This window comes from Salmo salar, chromosome 01 (genome assembly GCF_965601325.2).
Source record: "Salmo salar chromosome 01, fSalSal1, whole genome shotgun sequence".
NCBI lineage: Eukaryota > Metazoa > Chordata > Actinopteri > Salmoniformes > Salmonidae > Salmo > Salmo salar.
This window is the reverse complement of record NC_138291.1, coordinates 33,143,634-33,169,474: the sequence shown is the minus strand read 5'-3', so window position 1 is coordinate 33,169,474 and position 25,841 is coordinate 33,143,634. Positions and strand designations below refer to the sequence as shown.

Genomic DNA, 25,841 nt, shown 5'->3' with positions numbered 1-25,841 from the left:
GTGTTAAACAATGTATTTATTTTATATTTGAGATTCTTCAAAGTAGCCACCCTTTGCCTTTGACAGCTTTGCACACTCTTGACATTCTCTCAACCAGTTTCATGAGGTAGCCACCTGGAATGCATTTCAATTAACAGGTGTGCCTTAAGTTAATTTGTGGAATATCTTCTTATTGCATTTGAGCCAATCAATCAGTTGTGTTGTAACATGGTAGGGGTGGTATGCAGAAGATGGTCTTTTACCAAATAGGGCTAAGTCCATATTATAGCAAGAACAGCTTAACTAAGCAAAGAGAAATGACAGTCCATCATTACATGAAGGTCAGTCAATGCAAAACATTTCAAAAACTTTGAACGTTTCTTCAAGTGCAGTCGCAAAAACCATCAAGCTCTGATGAAACTGGCTCTCAAAATCAAATTTTATTTCACATACATGTTTAGCAGATGATACGAAATGCTTGTGTTTCTAGCTCTAACAGTGCAGTAATATCTAACAATTTCACAACAATACACACAAATCTAAAGTACATGAGGACCGCCACAGGAAAGGAAGACCCAGAGTTCATTAGCATTACCAGCCTCAGCAATAGAAGCCAAAATAAATGCTTCAGTGTTCAAGTAACAGTCACATCTCAACATCAACTGTGTGAATCAGGCCTTCATGGTTGAATTACTGCAAAGAAACCAATAAGAAGAGACTTGCTTGGGCCAAGAAACATGAGCAATGGACATTACACTGGTGGAAATCTGTCCTTTGGTCTGATGAGACCAAATGTTTTATTTTTGGTTCCAACCGCCGTGTCTTTGTGAGACTCAGAGTAGGTGAACGGATTATCTCCGCCATGAAGCATGGAGTAGGAGGTGTGATGGTGTTTTGCTGGTGACACTGTCAGTGATTTATTTAGAATTCAAGGCACACTTAACCAGTGTGCCTACTGCAGCGATATGCCATCCCATCTGGTTTTGGCTTAGTGGGACTATCATTTGTTTTTCAACAGGACAATGACTCAACACACCTCCAGGCTGTGTAAGGGCTATTTGACCAAGAAGGAGAGTGATGGAGTGCTGCATCAAATTACCTGGCCTCCACAACCACCCGACCTCAACCCAATTGAGACGGTTTGGGATGAGTTGGACCGCAGGTTGAAAGAAATGCAGCCAACAAGTGCTCAGCATATGTAGGAACTCCTTCAAGACTGTTGGAAAAGCATTCCAGGTGAAGCTGGTTGAGAGAATGTATTTTGATATGTTTAAGACTTTTTTTGGTTACTACATTATTTCATAGTTTTGATGTCTTCATTATTCTGCAATGTAGAAAATAGTACAAATAAAAAACCCTTGAATGAGTAGGTGTGTCCAAATGTTTGACTGGTACTGTATATATGTATTTTTTACATTTTTATTGTTGGACATAAAAGACTAAACACCAGCTCCAAGTGATTTTAATGTTGGAAATCTGTTCTCCAAAGTATTCCCACACATAGAGAGATGTGTGCTCGTATACAAATGTAAGCAAGGTTTGAAATGATTGTTTTAGTCAATGGGTAACACTAACTTGACACCCAGCATCATAACACGTGACATATTGCATTATTTTACGGCTGGTTATGACACCTTCATAAGAGTGTCAAAACCTACCACACAACGCAAAATATTCCATTACACCATAGACTACATGTCAACAGTACGTTTGTCGCACATTTTATGAAATTGACCATATTAAATTATAATTGCACACAAGGGAAAAAATACATTTGAATAAATGTGGGTTTTGACACTTATGCAGGTGTCATAACCAACCATAAAATAATGCAATATGTCACAGATGTAAATATATGGGTCATGACAGTGTTATGGCGTGTCAAGTAAAGTGTTACCCAAATATTACATCTTTTTGGGCTTCTTGCAGAAAATGTGCAGTCTACAAATTATTTGTAATTATGTTCCGGTGCCCTGACCATCTCAAGAAAACAATTGTCCCGCAGCTGAATCTAGTTGTTGATCCTTGGTATAGAGGATGGGATCTAGACTAAGGGAGTGGCTGTAAACATCAGGGTTGAGACTTAGTGGGTGTCTGGGCTGTGAATTGACCAGCTCTAACTCCTCACATTATCAGACCAGTGAGGACTGCCTGCTGTTTTCTTTAAGTACACCCAGACTGAGCTTTTTCAATTTTTATTTATAGCGACCTCCAGTTTAAACTGAAATATGAGGCTTTATCAGGTATAAAGTCTGAGGAGCTGAAAGGCAGATGGCAAGGCAGAAATCAGGAAATGTCATGGGGGCTGTGGGTGTTGATGAGGCTCTAGAGCAGTGGTCTGACATCTGTTGCTGTGGCTCTTTGTCATTAACAACCCAACTCGGTATTGATACCTTCTTCTTGTTTTAGATATAACTTCACTCTGTTCAACAGTGTGTTGCTGGGTGGTATCGTACATTCATCATGATTTAGATGTTCTTCACTAGCACCCTCCCTCGCCTTCGAGGAATTCTACTAGGTCCAGGTGTGTGTGCATGTGGAATAAATGTTCAAAAATTAAAAAGGTTCTTCTTACTAAATTTGTTTTTTTCTTATTTAGGATTCAACTTGCCCCAGGTAAAATTGTGACCTTTGGGATGCCAAGTCAAAGAATTTTGGGAGGCTGAACAGCTTTGTCTCATTATGCTCCACTAAACTTTTGTGTCATCTGTCTGCAGTTGCCATATCCCTCTTGCAGGGGGCATCCATGACTACATTTTAAATAGCACCCTTGCTTACACATGTGATACTAATCCTCCAAAGTAAATTCAATCAGACACCTTATTTTGTGGTTGTTCAAACCAGTGACTGAGTTTAAATCTCAAACCATGATTTTTACAAAAGGTTAGCTTTATCTTCTTTCACAACCAATTTTTCAGAAAGAACAGCGTATGGGCAAACATTTACAGGTCTACGTAGATGACAAGAAAAAGAGAATTCATACATTGTACTCCCTCAATACATTAAAGTTTTTTTTCTCCTTCATAATTTAAAAAAGTGGTTGCACTGTCTGTCTCTAGTCTTAGTAACCAGCCTCACAAAAGGCCCAAAAGGACAATGCACCTAAAGTGCTACCAGATGTGCTATCTTTGTTAGGCTGGGTATGAGGAACATTTTTGGGGAAAGTATCAGATAAGCCCCCGCCTCCCCCTTACTCTATTCCCAAATCCAGGCGGATCGTGTTTTGCCGACATGTCTGTGAGGGAGAGAAACCGGAGCTGGGCTCTGAGATCACTTTACCATTTATACAAGTACCGGCCTAGGATTCCTCTCAAAGCCGGGACACATAATCCAGATGAATTGCTCTCCTAAAAAAATATATTTTGCGAAACCACAGTGCTAATGCTACAACTGCTACTACAGTCATGTCTGTCTTGGTGACACAAACACAAAACAAAATTTAACATCACACCTCAAGCAATTGGTGAGTTTAAAACATTTTATTCTCCATTAAGGATTGAATATGGTTGTCATTGTCCTTTTTTTTAATAGGCAGTGTCATGAACATAGTTTAAACACAAGTGTGAGTACTAATTGTTTTGATATGTTTCGGGTCGCCTCTGAGAATAACATCGACGAATACACGGATATGGTGACTGAGTTTATCAGGAAATGTATAGGTGATGTTGTACCCACTGTGACTATTAAAAGCTACCCAAACCAGAAACCCTGGATAGATGGCAGCATTAGCGCAAAACTGAAAACTGAACCACCGCAAGGTGACTGGGAATATGGCCGAATACAGTGTAGTTATTCCCTCCGTAAGGCAATAAAAATAAAGAAGAGCCAAATGTCAGTACAGACACACAGTGGAGTCGCAATTCAACAGCTCAGACACGAGACGCATGTGGCAGGGTCTACAAAGGGAAAACCAGCCACGACGCGGACGCCGACGTCTTGCTTCCGGACAAGCTAAACACCTTCTTTGCCCAGTTTGAGGATAACACTGACATGGCCCACTACCAAGTGTATTGCTGTGGGCTTTCCTTCTCCGTGGCCGACGTGAGTAAGACATTTAAGCGTGTTAACCCTCGCAAAGCTGCCGGTCCAGACGGCATCCCTAGCCTCAGAGCATGCACAGACCAGCTGGCTGGAGTGTTTACAGACATATTCAATCTCTCCCTATCCCAGTCTGCTGTCCACACTTGCATCAAGATGTCCACCATTGTTCTTGTACCCAAGAAAGCAAAGGTAACTGAACCATTTCGCTAATCCTCAACACAGGGGCCCTAAAAGGGTGCGTGCTCAGCCCCCTCCTGTACTCCGTGTTCACCCACGCCTCCAACTCAATCATCAAGTTTGCAGACGACACAACAGTAGTTGGCCTGATTACCAACAATGACGAGACAGCCTACAGGGAGGTGGTGAGGGCCCTGGGAGAGTGGTGCCAGGAAAATAACCTCACTCAACAAAACGAGCTGATGGTGGAATTCAGGAAACAGCAGAGGGAGAACGCCCCTATCCACATCGACCAGACCGCAGTGGAGAAGGTGGAAAGCTTCAAGTTCCTTGGCGTACACATCATTGACGATCTGAAATCGTCTACCCACACAGACAGTGTGGTGAAGAAGGTGCAACAACCTCAGGAGGTCCTACAACCTCAGGAGGCTGAAGAAATTTGGCTTGACCCCTAAAACCATCAAATGTTTACAGATGCACAATTGAGAGCATCCTGTCGGGCTGTATCACTGCCTGGTATGGCAACTTCAAACACAGGGCTCTCCAGAGGGTGGTGCGGTCTGCCCAACGCATCACCGGGGGCAAACTACCTTCCCTCCATGACATCTACAGCATCCCATGTCAGAGGAAGGCCAAAAAGATTATCAAGGAGATCAACCACATAAGCCACGGCCTATTCACCCCGCTATCATCCAGAAGTCGAGGTCAGTAAATTTGCATCAAGACAGACGGTGTGGTGAAAAAGGCACAACAGCGCCTCTTCAACCTTTTGGAGGCTGTAGAAAATTGACTTGGTCTCTAAGACGAACACATTTCTACAGATGCACCATTGAGGGAATCCTGTCAGCCTGTATCACCGCCTGGTATGGCAACTGCACTGTCCACAACCGTAGGGCTCTATAAAAGGTTGGTGCAGTCAGCCCAACGCATCACAGGGGGCACACTGCCTGCCCTTCAGGACATCTACAGCACCCGGTATCACAGGAAGGCCAAGAAGATCATCAAGGACCTTAGCCACCCGGCCTGTTCACCCTGCTAGCATCTAGACGGCGGAGACGGTACAGGTGCATCAAAGCTGGGACAGAGAGAAACAGCTTCTATCTCCAGGCTATGAGACTGTTAAATAATAATCACTAGCCAGCCTCTGCCCAGTACCTTGCCCTGAACTTAGTAACTGTTACTAGCCAGCTACCACCCGGTACTCTACCCTGCTGCACTATGTACATAGTCATTGAACACTGGTCACTTTAATAATGTTGACATACTGTTTTACCCACAACATACAGTGCCTTCGGAAATTATTCAGACCCCTTGTCTTTTTCTAGATTTTGTTACGTTAAAGCCTTATTCTAAAATTAATTAAATCATTTTCCCCCTCAACCTACACACTAACCCATTTTTACAAAGCAAAAAATGTTTTTTAGAAGAAGAAAAAATGTAAACCGAAATATCATATTTACTTAACCTGTTAGGGCTAGGGGGCAGTATTGACACGGCTGGATAAAAAACGTACCCGATTTAATCTGGTTACTACTCCTGCCCAGTAACTAGAATATGCATATAATTATTGGCTTTGGATAGAAAACACCCTAAAGTTTCTAAAACTGTTTGAATGGTGTCTGTGAGTATAACAGAACTCATATGGCAGGCAAAAACTTGAGAAGATTTCATGCAGGAAGTGGCCTGTCTGACAAGGTGTCGTTCTTCTTGTCTCTGTTTATTGAAGAGTGAGGATCTTAGCTGTACCGTGACACTTCCTACGGCTGCCATAGGCTCTCAGAAGGCGGCAAAATGCTGAATCGTGGCTTTGCAGGCTCTGGCTGAAACAAAGTAGCGCGTTTGGGTAGTGGCTGGTTACAGTACTGTGAGACTCAGGCTCGTGCCCGCGTCGACCGAAAGCTTTGTTTTCTTTCCTCTGTTTAGCTAAATGGACATTCCCGGTCGGAATATTATCGCTTTTTTACGAGAAAAATGGCATAAAAATGGATTTTAAACAGCGGTTGACATGCTTCGAAGTACGGTAATGGAATATTTAGATTTTTTTTGTCACGAATTGCGCACGACCCTGATTTACCATTTCGGATAGTGTCTGGGACGCACGAACAAAACGCCGCTATTCGGATATAACGATGGATTATTTTGGACCAAACCAACATTTGTTATTGAAGTAGCAGTCCTGGGAGTGCATTCTGACGAAGACAACAAAAGGTAATCAAACTTTTGTAATAATAAATCTGATATTGGTGAGTGCTAAACTTGCCGGGTGTCTAAATAGCTAGCCCGTGATGGCTGGGCTATGTACTTAGAATATTGCAAAATGTGCTTTCACCAAAAAGCTATTTTAAAATCGGACATATCGAGTGCATAGAGGAGTTCTGTATCTATAATTCTTAAAATAATTGTTATGCTTTTTGTGAACGTTTATCGTGAGTAATTTAGTAAATTGTTAGTGAATTCGCCGGAAGTTTGCGGGGGGTATGCTAGTTCTGAACGTCACATGCTAATGTAAAAAGCTGTTTTTTGATATAAATATGAACTTGATTGAACAAAACATGCATGTATTGTATAACATAATGTCCTAGGGTTGTCATCTGATGAAGATCATCAAAGGTTAGTGCTGCATTTAGCTGTCTTCTGGGTTTTTGTGACATTATATGCTAGCTTGAAAAATGGGTGTCTGATTATTTCTGGCTTGGTACTCTGCTGACATAATCTAATGTTTTGCTTTCGTTGTAAAGCCTTTTTGAAATCGGACAGTGTGGTTAGATTAACGAGAGTCTTGTCTTTAAATAGCTGTAAAATAGTCATATGTTTGAGAAATTGAAGTAATAGGATTTTTAAGGTATTTGAAAATCGCGCCACTGGATTAGACTGGCTGTTGCGTAGGTGGGACGAATTTGTCCCGCCTAGCCCAGAGAGGTTAAGTACCCTTTAGTCAGTACTTTGTTGAACCACCTTTGTCAGCGATTACAGCCTCGAGTCTTCTTGGGTATGATGCTATAAGCTTGACACGCCTGTATTCGGGGGAGTTTCTCCCATTCTTCTCTGCAGATCCTCTCAAGCTCTGTCAGGATGGATGGGGAGCGTTGCTGCACAGCTATTTTCAGGTCTCTCCGATTGGGTTCAAGGCCGGGCCCTGGCTGGGCCACTCAAGGACATGTTCCCTTGCCACACCTGCGTTGTCTTGGTGTGTGCTTAGGGTCGTTGTCCTATTGGAAGGTGAACCTTCGCCCCAGTCTGAGGGCAGACAGAGCTCTGGATGAGGTTTTCATCAAGGTTCTCTCTGTACTTTGCTCCATTCATCTTTGCCACAATCCTGACTAGTCTCCCAGTCCCTGCCATTGAAAAACATCCCCACAGCATGATGCTGCCACCACCATGCTTCACCGTAGGGATGGTGCCAGGTTTCCTCCAGACATGACACTTGGCATTCAGGCCAAAGGGTTCAATCTTGTTTCTCATTGTCTGAGAGTCCTTTAGGTGCCTTTTTGGCGAACTCCAATCGGGCTGGCATGTGCATTTTACTGAGGAGTGGCTTCCGTTTGGACACTACCATAAAGGCCTGTTTGGTGGAGTGATACAGAGATGGTTCCCTGACCAAGGCCCTTCTCCCCCGATTGCTCAGTTTGGCCAGGCGGCCAGCTCTAGGAAGAGTCTTGGTGGTTCCAAACTTTTTCCATTTAAGAATGATGGAGGCCACTATGTTCTTGGGGAGGCACAGATACCCTTCTCCAGCGCTGTGCCTCGACACAATCCTGTCTCAGAGCGCTACGGAAATTTCCTTCGAAATCATGGCTTGGTTTTTGCTGACATGCACTGTCAACTATGAAACCTTACATAGACAGGTGTGTGCCTTTCCAAATTGTCCAATCAATTGAAATTTACCACAGGTGGACTCCAAGTTTTCATCTCAAGGATGAATAATGGAAACAGGATGCGCCTGAGCTCAATTTCGAGTCTCATCTCAAAGGGTCTGAATACTTATGTATGTATATAAGGTATCGTCCTTTTGGCAAACTCCAAGTGGGCCTCAGTATGCCTTTTACTGAGGAGTGGCTTCCGTCTGGCCACTCTACCATAAAGGACTGGTTGGTGGAGTGCTGCAGAGATGGTTGTCCTTCTGGAAGGTTCTCCCATCTCCACAGAGGAACTCTGGAGCTCTGTTAGAGTTACATCGGGTTCTTGGTCACCTCCCTGACCAAGGCCCTTCTCCCCCGACTGCTCAGTTTGGCCGGGCGGCCAGCTCTAGGAATGGAGGAGGTCAATGTGTTCTTGGGGAACTTCAGTGCTGCAGAAATGTTTTGGTACCCTTCCCCAGATCTGTGCCGACACAATTATTTACAGACAGATTATTTCACTTTATAATTCACTATCACAATTCCAGTGGGTCAGACGTTTACATACACTAAGTTGACTTTGCCTTTAAACAGCTTGGAAAATTCCAGAAAATTATGTCATGGCTTTAGAAGCTTCTGATAGACTAAATGACATAATTTGAGACAATTGGAGGTGTACCTGTGGATGTATTTCAAGACCTAACTTCAAATTCAGTGCCTCTTTGCATGACATCATGGGAAAATCAAAAAGAAAACCCCTCTGAAAAAATGTTGTAGACCTCCACAAGTCTGGTTCATCCTTGGGAGCAATTTCCAAACGCCTGAAGGTACCACGTTCATCTGTACAAACAATAGTACGCAAGTATAAACACCATGGGACCACGCAGCCGTCATACCGCTCAGGAAGGAGATGTGTTCTGTCTCCAAAAGATGAACGTACTTTGGTGCGAAAAGTGCAAACAGGTACAAAAGTATCTATATCCACAGTAAAACAAGTCCTATATCGACATAACCTGAAAGGCCGCTCAGCAAGGAAGAAGCCACTGCTACAAAACCGCCAATAAAAAAGCCCGACTATGGTTTGCAAGTGCACATGGGGACAAAGATTGTACTTTTTGGAGAAATGTCCTCTGGTCTGGTGAAACAAAAATAGAACTGTTTGGCCATAATGACCATCGTTATCTTTGGAGAAAAAAGGGGGAGGCTTGCAAGCCGAAGAACACCATCTCCACCGTGAAGCACGGTTGTGGGGGTGCTTTGTTGCAGGAGGGACTGGTGCACTTCACAAAATAGATGGCATCATGACGGAGGAAAATTGTGGATATATTGAAGAAACATCTCAAGACATCAGTCAGGAAGTTAAAGCTTGGTCGCAAATGGGTCTGCCAAATGGACAATGACCCCAAGCGTACTCCCAAAGTTGTGGCAAAATGGCTTAAGGACAACAAAGTCAAGGTTTTGGAGTGGCCATCACAAAGTCCTGACCTCAATCCTATAGAAAATGTGTGGGCAGAACTGAAAGTGTGTGCGAGCAAGGAGGCCTACAAACCTAACTCAGTTACACCAGATCGGTCAGGAGGAATTGGCCAAAATTCACCCAACTTATTGTGGGAAGCTTATGGAAGGCTACCCAAAACGTTTGACCCAAGTTAAACAATTTAAAGGCAATGCTACCAAATACTAATTGGGTGTATGTAAACTTCTGACACACTGGGAATGTGATGAAAGAAATAAAAGCTTAAATAAAAATCACTCTACTATTTTTCTGACATTTCACATTCTTAAAATAAAGTGTTGATCCTAAGTGACCTAAGACGGAATTTTTACAAGGATTAAATGTCAGGAATTGTGAAAGCCAAATACATTTAAATTCAGGTTAAGGTGTATGTATACTTCCGACTTCAACTATATGTATATATTCCAGGTTATGCCATTGCTCGTTCTGATATTTCTTTATTTTAATTTAGGTATACTGCACTTTGAGCTATAAACATAAGCATTTTGATGCATCTGTGATAACATCTGCTCAATATGTGTATCTGACCCATAACATATGATTTCATCTGAGGGAAAGAGTGGGTACTTGGTAAGAATGAGTAGAAGGCCATACGAGAAAGCAACCTGTTCTACTTACTGTGTATATAGGGGTGCATTATTCCCACCCAAACATATTTTTGACATGCATGTCTGTCCAGCAGGGGGAGCTCTAGAATGTGATGAAATGGTGAAAAGATATTAACACTGCAAAACACATGAAAGTGTAATAAGGTGAAGGTGTAATAATGCCTATGTTTACTGTTCCTGACAACCTGAAAGCTGCCAGATGTATTTGCTGTAATATGCCCAAATGTATTTGAGGGGGGAAAAAGTACTTCTACTATCCCTTTGATCATGATCACCATGACCTGAGGTGGCATTTTAAATGCCCGTTTTTCTATCTGAGCATGAACCATCTGAGCTGATGCAAGGAGGAGAATTTGTTAAGATTGCAAAGCAGAGAGAAAATAGGTTATTTAGATTATTTTGTGCAGCCACATTCTGACAGTTGAGCTTGGTCACAGATTGTCAGCAATGGGTTGCCAGCGTACACACGAAGTGATCTGTGACACCCATGCCTGCACCCAGACACGGACACATGCACGCACAGACACACAAACATAATCTGCAGAAGTGCTTGGTAAGAATGAGTAGAAGGCCGTAAGAGAACGCAACCTCTTCGACGTACTGTGTATATGCGGGTGAATTATTCCCACCCAAACATATTTTTATTTATTTATGTGTGTGAGTAGCTGTCTGCCTGCCAGAGGTCTAAGTGAGAGAATAGATTTGTTGATTCAATCAATCCACAACAGCCAGGAAAAATTGAGTGGTGTTAAACTCCTCCGCTTAGACGGTTTGTGTTCTCATCAATATCGTTAGCCATACTGCAACGATCTCAACATTGTCAAGTATCATTTCATCTCACTGAAAAACTATTGAGACCTCAGACATGTAAATGCTGAATTCAGATTGCATTTTGGAAGACTCATTTGAAGGCCGAACAAAAAAGCTCCAGGGCAAGAAATCTTTCTATCTCCAACAGAATTTGTTATATGATGACTATTTCATACCTTAGTATTGTTTAGCTGGGCCAGTCCGGTGCAGGCGTTAGCGAGCAAGAAGTCCCCACTGAGAACGGCCATCTTGTTTCCAAACTGCATGTCCTTCAGGGGTCCGTCTGAGTTGGTCCACTCCTTGAGGTTGACAATCCCACGGTGCACCAGGAAAGCCGTGTGGATGAGCTCTGTGATTTCTGCCAGGTTCCGCTGGCTGCAGAGGAGAAAAACACACTTTATGACATCAATAAAACATCCAATTTAACACATACAGTGAGCTCCAAAGGTATTGGACAGTGACACATTTGGTTGTTTTGACTCTGTACTCCAGCAATTTGGATTTAAATATGATATAACGAGGTTAAAAGGATACTTTGGGATTTTGGCAATGAGGCCCTTTATCTACTTCCCTAGTCAGATTAACTAGTGGATACCATTTTTATGTCTCCAGTATGAAGCAAGTTAAAGGTAGTTTCATGAGCCAATACTAACTAGCGTTAAAGCAATGACTGGAAGTCTGTGGGTATCTGCTTTAATTTGAGGGTATTTTCATCCATATCGGGTGAACCGTTAAGAAATTACAGTACTCTTTGTACATAGTCCCCCCCATTTTAGAGGACCAAAAGTTACAGCCACACAAATATCATACCCCCAAAACATCCTAACCTCTCACCATTACAATAAGACGGGAGGTTAGCATATATATTTGTGCGTCTAACTTTCTCACTCAGGATTATTCAAAATCAGGGTAGCTTCCACATCCATGTAGAAGTGTTTTAGAAACATTATATTCTTATTTACAATAAAAGTGACTACAAAATGACAATACATTATTTACCATGAATTTCTATTGGGCACAAAATAATCTGAAACACAACCAAAACAAACAGCATTCATCCAACCAATTTATAGTCACAATATTTATGTAGTCATTGCGTGCAATGAATATGGGACCAAATACTAAACCTTTTACTACTTTAATACACATAAGTGAATTTGTTCCAATACTTTTGATCCCCTAAAATGGGCAGGTGGGGCGGACGGACGGACTATGAAAAAAAAAAAAGAAAATGCTGTAATTTCTACATTTCTAAAACTGAGGAGTGGCTGACGGTCTGTACTTTAACCTCAGTCATTGTATCATTTCAAATCCAAAACAACAAAATGTGTCACTTTCCCAATACCTTTGAAGCTCATTCTATTTCACATTCACTTCTACAAAAGCATGTATCAAATGTTATGCGTTACAATGGTTTAAAGATCAAAAGTGCAAATTATAGGATGTCTAATCAAAAACACAGTTTGACCAATGACTAAATTGTGTAGACAATCCTCTAAGAAAACCAATGGTCCAGACCTCATGTCTCCATCATAATCCGTTCATAAGTTACTGGAATTTTTTCCATTGTAGCATGGCCAGAATTAGGGTGACTAAATCAATGGAGGCCAGACAGGGGGGAAAAAGTGCTAAAAAAAAGAATTAATCAGGAAAATTGCATCGTGTCAGGCTGGATTATGTGCTAGTATTAAGGCTACTGACTACCTGACAGGCTCACTTTCACATTGAACTCGTCATATTTCTTCTCGAATTGGAAGGATATCGATTTTGAGACATGACGTAGCGTTTTAGTATACGATTTGCATATTAATTTAAAATTCCTGTTCATTTTCGAAGATTTCGCACAAAAACAAACTTAACTCTGAAATGTCAACAGAGCACTGAGCGTATAAGAAAGCTTTTTATTTTCAAAGTCTTTCATTTAATTTAGGTCTGTCATGATAATGTTTGTTTTTTCGACCCGCTGATACCACAAAATGTAAAATCCTCAAAAGCGGTTATGAGAAACCTGCACCGCTATATCAACAGCGCTCAGTGGTTATTATCGGATGTATTAGTTTACGAAATCCAACTTTTTGGATATGTTAATGTTATGTTAGAGGAAAACACCACTTAACGATTCCGAACATGAATAATTATAATTTGGATTAAAATGCTATAAAATGTATTTTATAGCATAAGGAAGTGAAATTGCGTCACCAAAGCGCGTTCACACATCCTACAAATGTGACGATTTTTCAGAGATTATTTTTAAATAGATTTTATATAACCTAGAGAAAAAAGTTTACCATTATTGAGAGAAAAAAATAAGCCTTAACTCACTGCTGTTCATGATTACCATAAAAAAGACGATCAACTGGTTTTTGAACTTGGCCTGAGGAAGCCTATAATCAAATGTTGATTCATTCATTGCGGGTGGATAATTACGTCCCTCTCCATATGGGCTGAGCCTGCCAGGGCGAGACAGACAGGGGGATCTGTCTGTGGAGGGAGCCAGGGATGGGTGCGCTGATGGCCACTTAGGACCATCTTTCAGCCGGTGTGAAACAGTCCTGATAAGACATTTCAATTCCAGTCGTCTGTCAATTCTAATTGTTCCTGCCCATACACATATGTGCTTTGTCTAACGGCAGGTAATTGCATGTTCTACAGTTGCTCAGAGAGAGTTGTTATTAAAATGCAATATTGTAATTTATTTCTCTGCTCAATCATATCTATTGTCCCCCTTCTGTGGAGAAAATTTGGCAATGTCTTTCATTTCAATCCCTGACACTGCATTGATGTTATTGTTAACACACACAGGATTCAATTGTGTTGCTGTAGACGTTTTAACAGACAATTCAAGTTAGGGATGAAAATGACAGCCTAAATGTTGAGAACAATTGATCTAATTTAACAAGATGAATTAAGACCTTACATTCAAAATAGGCCTATTTCATTATTGGATTCAACATTCAAAATAGTTTAATAATTTTTATGTTCATACTCCCTACATCAAATAGTAACCTTGGTACAAATATATCAGACAAATACCGAACACATTGTTACAGCAGCAAAAGTGAAAAGCAGGATATTGAGTACATCCTGTACAAACGCAGCTAAATAATAATGTTGGCACTAGGAGCTATTCTGACGATATTCACCACTCCTCCCACCCCACCCTAGGACCCCTACAGAATCCTCGCCCCTTCTCTGCCTTAGATCTACAACTCATGATAAGCAGCGTCTTCGCCAGGAGAGGAAAAAGGGGACTTGTGTATAAATAGCTTCGGCACCCGGTTGCATAGCAACTGATGCCATCTCGCTGAGGCGTTCCCGCCCCCAACACGCCCATTGTCCTGAGTGTTCTGTTCCATTTTCCTCCCTCTACAGGGTCCCCATTACCCTGCAATACAGCTGTGTATCTGGCCTCTCTCAGATTCTGTCTGTCTTTCTCTCTCCATCTCTCTGATTCTGTACAGCTCTGGCCCTCTCTCTGTGTTTAGTTCCCTGGTGAGCCATCAGTATTGGGCACTGGAGTGGGAGACATTTTACAAATGCTGGCTGTCAGAAGGGGGGAGAACATTCCCCTAGAGGTATCAATCAATCCCCCCATCAGTGCTCTGGCCCAGGTGCTAATGAGCCCACACTCTGACAGGGAAGAGTGGGTGAGACAGAAGGAGAGAGAGGAAAAGGGGGGGGTTGTGGTACAGAAAAAGTGAAAGGAGCAAATGAGGTGACCCAGCAGAGATTTCTCTGAGTGTGCGTGTGTGTGGACGTGTCCCCACAAGAATAGTAAACAAAAACTAATTTGACCAACTGGGGACATTTTGTTAGTCCCCACAATGCTATTTCTAGGGGGTTTAGGGTTAAGGTTTGAATTAGTGTTGGGGTTAGGAGCTAGGGTTAGGTTTAGTGTGTGTGTCTACACACATATGATTGTGTATGCAAATGTCAGTGAGTACAATACAATAGTTAGTCATCATGAGTCACGACACATGACAAAGGCACGAGGTCATGAAACTGGATGCAACATCTTGCAGTGACTTAAAAAAATGGATGATGTAGATTTGCTTTTTTTTTTAAGAGCCACTACAAGGTTGTGTATACTTTAAGCCAGTAGCTTTAAAAGTAGCACTCAAGAGCCAAAAAAGGTATCTGAAAATTGTGCACGATGTCACATACAGTGCCTTCAGAAAGTATTCACACCCCATGACTTTTTCCAAAAATGTTGATGTTAGAAAGTGTGATTAAAATGGATTTAAGTGTAATTTCTTGTCAATGATCTACACAAAATACTCTAATGTGAAAGTGGAAAAAAATCTAGAAAAATGCATGGAAAATAAAACACTAATATACAATATCTTGATTAGATAATGATTAAAACTGCCGAGTCAATACATGTTAGAATCACCTTTGGCAGCAATTACAGCCGTGAGTCTTTCTGGATAAGTCTATGAGCTTTGCACACCTGGATTGTACAATATTTGCCCAATATTACTTAATTTCAAGCTCTGTCAAGTTGGTTGTTGATCATTGCTAGACAGCCATTTTCAAGTCTTGCTAAAGATTTTCAGGACAATTTAAGTCAAAACTGTAACTAGGCCACTCAGGGACATACACTACCGTTCAAAAGTTTGGGGGTCACTTAGAAATGTCCTTGTTTTTGAAAGAAACACACATTTTTTGGTCCATTAAAATAACATCAAATTGATCAGATATACAGTGTAGACATTGTTAATGTTGTAAATCACTATTGTAGCTGGAAACAGCAGATTTAAGGAAAATGTCTAGAAACAAATAACTTTCTTCTGAAACTCATCAGTCTATTCTTGTTCTGAGAAATGAAGGCTATTCCATGCGAGAAATTGCCAAGAAACTGAAGATCTCGTACAACGCTGTGTACGACTCCCTTCACAGAACAGCACAAACTGTCTCTAACAAGAATAGAAAGAAGAGTGGGAGGCCCCGGTGCACAACTGAGCAAGAGGACAAGTACATTAGTGTCTAGTTTGAGAAACAGACGCCTCATAAGTCCTCAACTGGCAGCTTCATTAAATAGTACCCACAAAACACCAGTCACAACGTCAACAGTGAAGAGGCGAACCCGGGATGCTGGCCTTCTAGGATGAGTTCCTCTGTCCAGTGTCTGTTCTTTTGCCTATCTTTTATTGGACAGTCTGAAATATGGATTTTCCTTTGCAATTCTGCTATGTTTTTTCTCTCTAGGATTTAGCCTGTACTTAGCTCCATTCTGTTTCTTTTTATCCTAAAAAACTCCCTAGTCTTTGCCAATGATAAGCATACCCATAACATGATGCAGCCACCACCATGCTTGAAAATATGTTCTCGGTGATGTGTTAGATATGCCCCAAACATAATGCTTTTTATTCTGGACAAAAAGTGAAATTTTTTGCCATATTTGAAACAGTATGCATGGTTTGGAATATTTTAATTTATTTTCACTCTAACTTATGTTAAATATTGTGGAGAAACTACAATGTTGTTGATCCAGCCTCAGTTATCTCCCATCACAGCCACTAAACTCTGTTTTAAAATCACCATTGGCCTCAGGGTGGAATCCCTTAGTGGTTTCCTTTTTTTCTTTTTTTTTTGCAACTGATTTAGGAAGGGTGCCTATATCTTTGTAGTGACAGGGTGTATTGATATATCATCCAAAGTGAATTAATAACTGCATCATGCTCAAAGGGATATTCAATGTCTGCTTTTTTATTTGTTTTACCCATCTATCAATAGGTTCCCTTCTTTGCGAACCAATGGAAAACCTCCCTGGTTTTTGTGGTTGAATCTGTGCTTGAAATTCACTGCTCAACTGAGGGAGCTTACAGATAATTGTATGTGTGGGGTACAGATATGAGGTAGTCATTTAAAAATCATGTTAAACAATTATTGCACACAGAGTCCATGCAACTTATGTGACTTGTTGACCACACTTATTTAGGCTCGCCATAACAAAAGGGTTGAATACTTATTGACTCAAGACATTTCATCTTTTCATTTTGTGAAACACATTTCAGCAAAAAAATATTTATCATCAAATGACAACAGACAGATGTGCCACACAAGTTCATTTGTATTTTTGTAAAAACAATGCATGGCAATTATAATAATAATGTTAATCATAGAAAGAATGTAGCCAGCTACACTTCCAAATGTTAATCTTCCATTTTAATGGAGAAAACCCTTTTTTTGTAAAAGCAGTTTTTCCTTTTCTGCATGGAAAAAAAGCAGAATCCTGGGTTAACATGACCCCTGGACTAAAATAATTTGTTATTTAACAAAATGCTTCATTAGATTGTAACTTCCCTACAGTAGCTACCAGCTGACAGCGAACATACACTCCTCTGTATTTATTTGGAAAGTGTAGCTAAAACGTTTAATTTGGCTCTATACTCACTTTGGATTTGAAATAAAATGTTTCATCTGAGGCAACAGTACAGAATGTGACCTTTTTATTTGAGGGTATTTTCATACAACTTTGTTTTACCGTTTAGAAATGAAAGCACTTTGTATCTATAAATCATTTAATGTACATTTATACAATGGAAAATTATACTTATGTTTGCATCAAATACCCTATTTCCTTGGAAGATGAGTATTGGTTATATATAGCATATGGTAACATTACGTTAATGATTATCACTGGCAATCAACAGTTGATGTTGCCCAGATTACCCCATATCATGGAATACGTGTGTGAACGTTTATAAAGACAAAAGGCGGACACATGTAATTATTTGATTTTGATGGATGGATGACATAAAAAGTTAGGTCGATATTTTCTTATCTAAAAAGTGGGTGAACGTTTGATTCACTATACATTTCTCGAGCGCGTAAAAAGTTATTGTTGTGCCAACAGGATAAAGATGGACTCGCGCCTGTTAAAAGCCTTATTAAGCCTACTGCGCAATTTATATTCGAAAATTCAAAAAAAAAAAAAAAAACACGCCAGCGAAACAATTTAAAAGATAAACGGTTGTGAGCAGAGTGTTTCTGATCGTGTTGACAATACATTTGTGTCCCTCCATTTATTATGATATGTTACGTATTCATTTGTGGATGTCCACTATCCATTTCGTATGATTGATGTGTTACGTCGTCCAATTCCCATGATTTGTTACGAATTCCAATGCGTACAATACAGTATGTTAAGAATTTGTAAGTGCAGTTTCACAATGAAAGGGACGAGCGCGCAACTCACAATCACTAAATATTTTAAACCAAGGATACGATTAGAGTTCTCCCGCCCGCCTGCCCCTCCAGAAACCACTTTCTCAAAACTAAGGATTCGAATCACGTTGTTATTTTACACACACGTTCAAGTTACTCTCTTTACTCTGTGCTTTACTCATCCTTTTCTGAACCGCTCAACCAATTTGAACGACATTATGATGTAGCCTATGTCTTTGCATCATACTGTACCAGTAAAAAGTTTGGAGACACCTACTCATTTCAGGATTTCTTTATTTTTACTAATTTATAAATTGTTGAATAATAGTGAAGACATCAAAACATATGGAAAGTGTTAAATCAAAATATATTTTATATTTGATATTATTCAAAGTTGCCACCCTTTGCCTTGATGACAGCTTTGCACACTCTTGGTATTCTCTCAACCAGCTTCATGAGGTAGTCACCTGGAATGCATTTCAAATAACAGGTGTGCCTCATTAAAAGTTAATTTGTGGGATTTATTGTTCTTAATCTGTTTGAGCCAATCAGTTGTGTTGTGAAAAGGTAGGGGTGGTATACAGAAGATAGGAAGGACTATTTGGTAAACGACCAAGTCTATATTATAGCAAGAACAGCTCAAATAAGCAAAGGGAAATGACAGTTTATCATTACTCTAAGACATGAAGGTCAGTCAATCCAGAACATTTCAAGAACTTTGAAAGTTTCTTCAAGTGCAGTTGCAAAAACCATCAAGCGCTATGATGAAACTGGCTCTCATGAGACAAGAAAGGAAGACCCAGAGTTACCTCTGCTGCAGAGGATACGTTCATATTGCAGTCCAAATGAATGCGTCATAGCGTTCAAGTAACAGACATCTCAACATCAACTGTTCAGAGACTGCGTGAATCAGGCCTTCATGGTCGAATTGCTGCAAAGAAACCACTACTAAAGGACACCAATAAGAAGAAGAGACTTGCTTGTGCCAAGAAACATGAGCAATGGACATTAGACCGGTGGAAATCTGTCCTTTGGTCTGATGAGTCCAAATTTGAGATTTTTGGTTCCAACTGCCATGTCTTTGTGAGACGCAGAGTAGGTGAACGGATGATCTGTGATAGGAGGTGTGATAGTATGGGGGTGCTTTTCTGGTGACACTGTCAGTGATTTATTTAGAATTCAAGGCACACTTAACCAGCATGGCTACCACAGCATTCTGCAGCGATACGCCATCCCATCTGGTTTGCACTTAGTGGGACTATCATTTGTTTTTCAACAAGACAATGACCCAACACACTTCCAGGCTGTGTAAGGGCTATTTGACCAAGGAGAGTGATAAAGTGCTGCATCAGATGACCTGGCCTCCACAATCAATCCAACCCAATTGAGATGGTTTGGGATGAGTTGGACCGCAGAGTGAAGGAAAAGCAGCCAACAAGAGCTCAGCATATGTGGGAACTCCTTCAAGACTGTTGGAAAAGCATTCCTCATGAAGCTGGTTGAGAATGCCAAAAGTGTGCGAAGCTGTCATCAAGGCAAAGGGTGGCTACTTTGAAGAAACTCAAATATATTTTGATTTGTTTAACACTTTTGGTTTACACATAATTCCATGTGTTATTTCATAGTTTTGATGTCTTCACTATTATTCTACAATGTAGAAAATAATAAAAAATAAAAAAATTGAACTCTTGAATGAGTAGGTGCGTCTAAACTTTTGACTGGTACTGTATTTCTGAACAGCTAAAATAAAAACTTGGTGGGGATTTGAACGAACCTTCCCAAAAATATATATGAAGGCTATCTGTATTTTGCAATAGATTGCATTGGGGCAAAACTATCAGCGTTTTATGTGATGTAATCTTTATAGTTATGCTGCCAGAGTTGCTGAAATAAGAACTCTGTCTCCCAATAGCCAATGGTTGCCCATTAAATGACTCTCCGTGTCTTGCTTGTTGATATACTTTGTATATAGCTTGCCTAAATAGCTGCATGTAGGCTAACTCCCCTTCTGAAAAAATTACATGAAATCTCTAGACTGCCTGTTGTGTCATGCTTGCGCTCCCGAGTGGCGCAGCGGTCTAAGGAACTGCATCTGAGTGCTAGAGGTGTCACTACAGACACTCTGGATCGATTTCAGGCTGTATCACATCCGGCCGTGATTGGGAGTCCATAGGGTGGCGCACAATTGGCCCAGCGTCGTCCGGGTTTGGCCGGTGTAGGCCGTCATTGTAAATAAGAATTTGTTCTTAACTGACTTGCCTTGTTAAAATACATTTTTTTATAAAATGTTTGATTTGATCACTGTTACAACAGACAAAGAACTACGTTTCTTCGAACAAGCGGCAGCGGAGTCAAGGAGTGAGCGAGCACAGCTGAAAGGACTGAAGGAGGAAGCGCGCAGCAGATCCTGCACATGTGCAGAAATCTCTATCTTTAGTCCAAAACTTCCAGGTTCCAGAAAATCAGGAACCGCAGCCACTCCAAATATTTTATGCATTCAATGTACTGCTAGGTTTTCTCCGCCAGGAAAAGATAAATGGTGTACTATGCATGTATGAACCCGACATTGCCATGTCGAGTCCAAAACAGAAGATTTAAAAAATACATGAGTAGTTTTCAAGATACCGTTCATTCTCTTTAATCTGAATAGTTGGTCATGTCAATAGCTGGTGCCTTAATCTTACCAAATTATTAACCATGGACAAGTCAGACTGTAAGCATATTAATTTCTGCCACCCCACAATATCCCCTCCACATGCCCTGCTTGACAGACTCCCTCACTGATCCTATAGTAGAGGCAGTGCTGCTTGCCAGCTAGGAGAAAAGGGCCATTCAGACACCCAGCGCATCACCTGCCAAACACAACAGCGACTTCTGGTAACCACTTGGCAAGGTTGTAGAGTGATCTTCACACAGAATTCCCTCTTCTGGGCAACATTCTGTGTATGTGCGGTGTGCTTGTGTGAGTGAATGTCGTCATCAGAAAAAAGGACATAAATTGGAGCTGGTGTGTGTGGGTGCTGTCAGATCAGGAGCAATGACAAGTATTTTCCTGTCTTTTCACCAAGTCAGTGGTAATAAAGGAAATGAGTTAAGGAAAGGAAGATATAGGAATGTGAAGACAAAGCCCCAGAGAGGCGTGTTTACCTGGGGTAGATGCCACTGACCATATCCTGGGGGAAGACGTCTGAGGCTTTGTGCTGGCCGGGACCGGCTGCCTTGGACATCAGTAGGACAACCAGGCCCCTCATCTGAAGGTTGTTTCTACTGTCATACACGAAGCCCCTGAGAAGAGGGACAAGCATCAATGACATATTTATTGTTGGGTAAGGGTTTATAAATGTGGGAATACTCTGTTTCATACACAGAAAATCCATAAAACAGGCAGCCCTCGTGCCACATCTTGAATTTTAATAAATTGGCCATTTCATGTAGGATATTTGTTAGTTCCCACACATTTAAAGAAATGTCCTTCAGGAGTAAGAAAAAAAACGAACATTCATAAATCCATTCTGACAAGCAGGGAATTGACTTGGGATGGCAGGCTAAGCAAGCAACCTCTTAACAATGACACAGAAAATGGCCAGTAATTGTATGGAAATGAGATGTGGTGTGACTATGCTAATGAGGCTGTGTGTAGCTTTCACCACCTCTCTCCAGGGGTGCCCCAAAAATCCCTTTATTCCCTCTCACTCACATCATCGCTACGCAAACAAAATGGCTAATTGCTGCTTCATGGGGGTGACGCATAGAGAAAGGTCAACACACTCATGAAGACAACTGCTTTTTGAGATCATCATTAATTCAGCTGCATTGCCAAAGATTATTTGGGCTAAATCACTGTGGCATATGGGCGGCAGCGTAGCCTAGTGGTTAGAGCGTTGGACTAGTAACCGAAAGGTTGCAAGTTCGAATCCCCAAGCTGCCCCTGAACAAGGCAGTTAACCCACTGTTCCTAGGACGTCATTGAAAATAAGAATTTGTTCTTAACTTACTTTCCTAGTTAAATAAAGGTAAAATAAATAAAAATTGCAAATAGTGGAAGGGCTTTTTATTCATTCAAGAGCTCTGAGTTAGATAAACATTTTCAGTAGCTGACAAACCTTTTTTAATTGCTAGGGGAAAGTGTCCACCTGTGAGCACAGCTATGGGGAGGTGAGGGAAGAACTTGATTTGCTATTTGTGAAAATTTATAATCATTGAATGGACCTTGGAATATTGCTCCACTACTCCATTTTTGTTGGTGGACCCCAGTCTTTGATGGAAACAAATATATAGCTTTAAATAAGCAAGCTTCGACGTTATTTACAAAATAGACTCCAAACCTCTACTCAGCAAATTGGATGTAGTCTATCACAGTGCCATCCATTTTGTCACTGAAGCCCCATACACTACCCACCACTGCGACCTGTATGCTCTCGTTGGCTGGCCCTCACTACATTGGGGTGGCAGGTAGCCTAGTGGTTAAAGCGTTGGACTAGTGACCAAAAGGTTGCAAGTTCGAATCCCTGAGCTGACAAGGTAAAAATCTCTCGTTCTGCCCCTGAACAAGGCAGTTAACCCACTGTTCCTAGGCCGTCATTGAAAATAAGAATTTGTTCTTAACTGACTTGCCTAGAAAGATAAAAGAGACTAATGATTCATTAAAGATCAAACCATATTGATCAGCGGTGGCACAACATGCAGAGCTGCAAGTCTAGCACTGGTCTTGCCACTCTGGAGATAAAATATCTGTACTCTCGTGGGAGCGCTTAGACAGAGCACATCTAATCCTGTCCCCAGGGTGCCCCCTGTGCCATGAATCACACTCTCGTTAGAGCCCCGAGTAGACACTGAGCACCGCCCACTCTGCTCGAGCCCAGACACCAGCGTCCACAAGACAGTCTCCCTCCCCCTGACCCAGCCCTGCACCACAGGGAGGGGAGAGGGAGCGAGGCAGAGGAGGGGAAGAAAGAGACAGACAGAAAATGAAGGGAGAGTAAAAGGCAGAGGAAGAAGGGAGAGAGAGACAGCAGGGAGAGGGGAATGGAGAGAAATAAAAAAAGGGAGATGATAGGAGATACAGTAAGTGCAATAGATAAGCGAGGAAAGTGACAAGTCTAATTAGATCTGTTAAATCCAATGGACCCTAATGAAAACCATCACATGAAATAATGTAAGTTGTGGTCTGATACTTTCCAGTGTTCGTAATGGTAACAAAAAGAACAGCATGTAGCCTAGGTGAACCACAAAACTTTTACCAGGTTTCTAAAGTACCTACTACATCAGATTGAGTTTTTAATAGTCACATGTACAGGGTTTCAGGTGTGAGTACAGAGTACAGTGAACATTGTAGGCCCCGAGCTTCAACATGCAGGAGTAAGTGAAATAAAACAATGAAAATGGTAATAAAAAAAACTACAATATAAATAGCACTATACACACGTCATAACAACTGTAGCAGTGATGAATAAATAAAATGTCCATTGGGGTGGAGGCAGAGTAAAGATTGTTGAAGGGGTGGAATGACCATAGGGGGAGCAGCATGACCATTGAGGGGGTGGGGGACCAAGTGAAATAAAAAAAATATATATTTTACTTTTTTTTTTTTTTTTTTACTCTAATATACATATTAACAACAGTAATGAATGTCGTTGAGGTGGGAGCAGAGTAAAAGTCAGTTTGGGGGGGGGGGGGAGGTAGCTGACTAGTGTTGGCTATTCAGCAGCTTGATGGTAGAAACTATAAGTCTTCCAGTTTTTGTCATGATGCTCCTGTACTGCCTGCGTCTGATCGATTGAAGCGGGGAGAACAGGGCATGGTTTGGGTGGCTGTGGTCCCTGATGATCTTCTTGGCCTTCCTGCGACACCTGGTGTTGATGGGGGCGTGTCCAGCCTGGATCCTCCTGAAGTCCACAATCAGCTCCTTTGTTTAGCTGACATTGAGGGAGAGGTTGTTTACCTGGCACCACGCCGTCTGAGTGCCTACCTCCTCTCTGTAGGCCACCTCATCGTTGTTGGTAATCAGGCCTACTACTGTCAGCGAACTTCATGATGGAGTTGGAACTGTGTGAGGCCACGCAGTCGTGGGTATACAGGGAATACAGGAAGCGACTGAGGATGCACAATTGTGGGGCCCCCCGTGTTGAGAATCTGTGCTGAGGAGGTAATGTTGCCTACCTTCACCCCATGGGGGCGGCCCGTCAGGAAGTCCAGGACCCAGTTGCATAGGGAGGAGTTCAGACCCAGGGCTGTGAGCTTTGTAAAGAGCTTATAGGGCACTAAGGTATTGAAGGCTGAGATGTAGTCAATGAACAGCATCCTCACAAATGCATTCCTTTTGTCCAGGTGGGTAGGGGCAGTGTGCAGTGCAATGACGATTGTGTCGTCCGTGGATCTGTCAAGGCGGTAGGCAAATTGGAGGGTTGAGTGCATTGGCGAGAGAGGTGGTGATGGTCTTTGGTCTTTGACTAGCCTTTCGAAGCACTTTATGTAACCAAAAAATATGTATTCAAAGGTAAAAACTGACATTACGAGGGGTGAAATTACAGTGGAATTCCTATAGCTTTCAATTAAACAACAGCAACCACACCAAAAATGTTGTCTGCCTATGGCGAGACTGGACAAGTCTGCAGCCTGAAGATGACAAATGATTAATATGCATGCCAGTCTCTACACCATGGCACATCAATCAATCATAATCACCCTCCTGCAAAGGGGTGGGGATTGGATGAGTGCTGGGAGAGAGGGAAAGAGGGAGAGAGATGGGTCAATGTCATTTTAATGGGTAGGACTACATGTTAGCCACCATTTATTACAGTGCTCTCTAAATCTTATCTACCGGTCCTCTACCTAGACCTGCATAATCATTCAAATATATTGCATGTAGGCCTAGTTAGCCAATTTTTGGGGTAAAGCAGCAATAACCATTTCTTAAGTGAGTGCACAACCACTGAAGCCTTAAGCACTTAAAAGGAACATTTGGATAAACTCTTAGTGTACAAAATAGGATTTGACATCTACCTCTAAATATTTCCTAAAACCCTAAATGTGACACACAAAAAAAGCAGGACAAAACTCAGTAAAAAAGAATGGAAGCCACCTGAAGAGAAAAGTCAAACTGTGTCAAGGTCTTTCCCTGCTACAAAGTGAAAGGTCCTTTTTCCTGCATGGCCACACTAACTCCAGACTTTGGGCAAAGTTAGCTGAGCTGCATTTTTTTGAATGAAAGGAAACGGAAAACCGAAACACAACTCCACAAGGGTCTGCCTGTCTGCTATTGTGGATATTTTTATCTGCGCCGCGTCTTGGGCGGAGACACAGTAGGAAATAGGAACCAGCCAACCCAAGCTGACAGTGAGGAGTCAGACTGTCAGAGGTCCACTTCGCCCCCGCACTACAACACCCAAATGGATTGTCATATCAGATTTAGGTGTATAGGTTATTACACCCTTGAGCTACAGTTTCCAACACACTCGTCTGCAATGGCGGGATTGGATTCCAGCACTATCATTCCATGTCCCTTTCTTTATTTCTTTCAGTGAGGAGCCATTCATCCCCAGTGAAGAGAGATGGCACTGGAGGGTAAACTAACTACAGTGCATTCGGAAAGTATTCAGACCCCTTTATCCACATTTTGTTACATTACAGACTTATATGAAAATGTATAAAATATTTTCATCAATCCTAAACACAATACCTCATATTGACTAAGAGAGAACAGGT

The 25,841-nt window shown here is 41.5% G+C and overlaps 1 protein-coding gene across 3 annotated transcripts in view; it reads right to left on the bottom strand.

The window, feature by feature from the left end:
- The window catches only part of pdss2 (prenyl (decaprenyl) diphosphate synthase, subunit 2), a 52,105-nt gene that overhangs the window by 15,916 nt on the left and 10,348 nt on the right, over positions 1 to 25,841 (bottom strand). For all 3 annotated transcript variants that reach the window (XM_014192265.2, XM_014192248.3, XM_014192256.3), the window contains exons 2-3: positions 21,285 to 21,422; positions 11,144 to 11,342 (exon numbers count right to left, since the gene is read on the bottom strand). In XM_014192265.2, the coding sequence (XP_014047740.1) occupies positions 11,144 to 11,342; positions 21,285 to 21,422 (337 nt within the window). The remainder of the gene's footprint in view (positions 1 to 11,143; positions 11,343 to 21,284; positions 21,423 to 25,841) is intronic.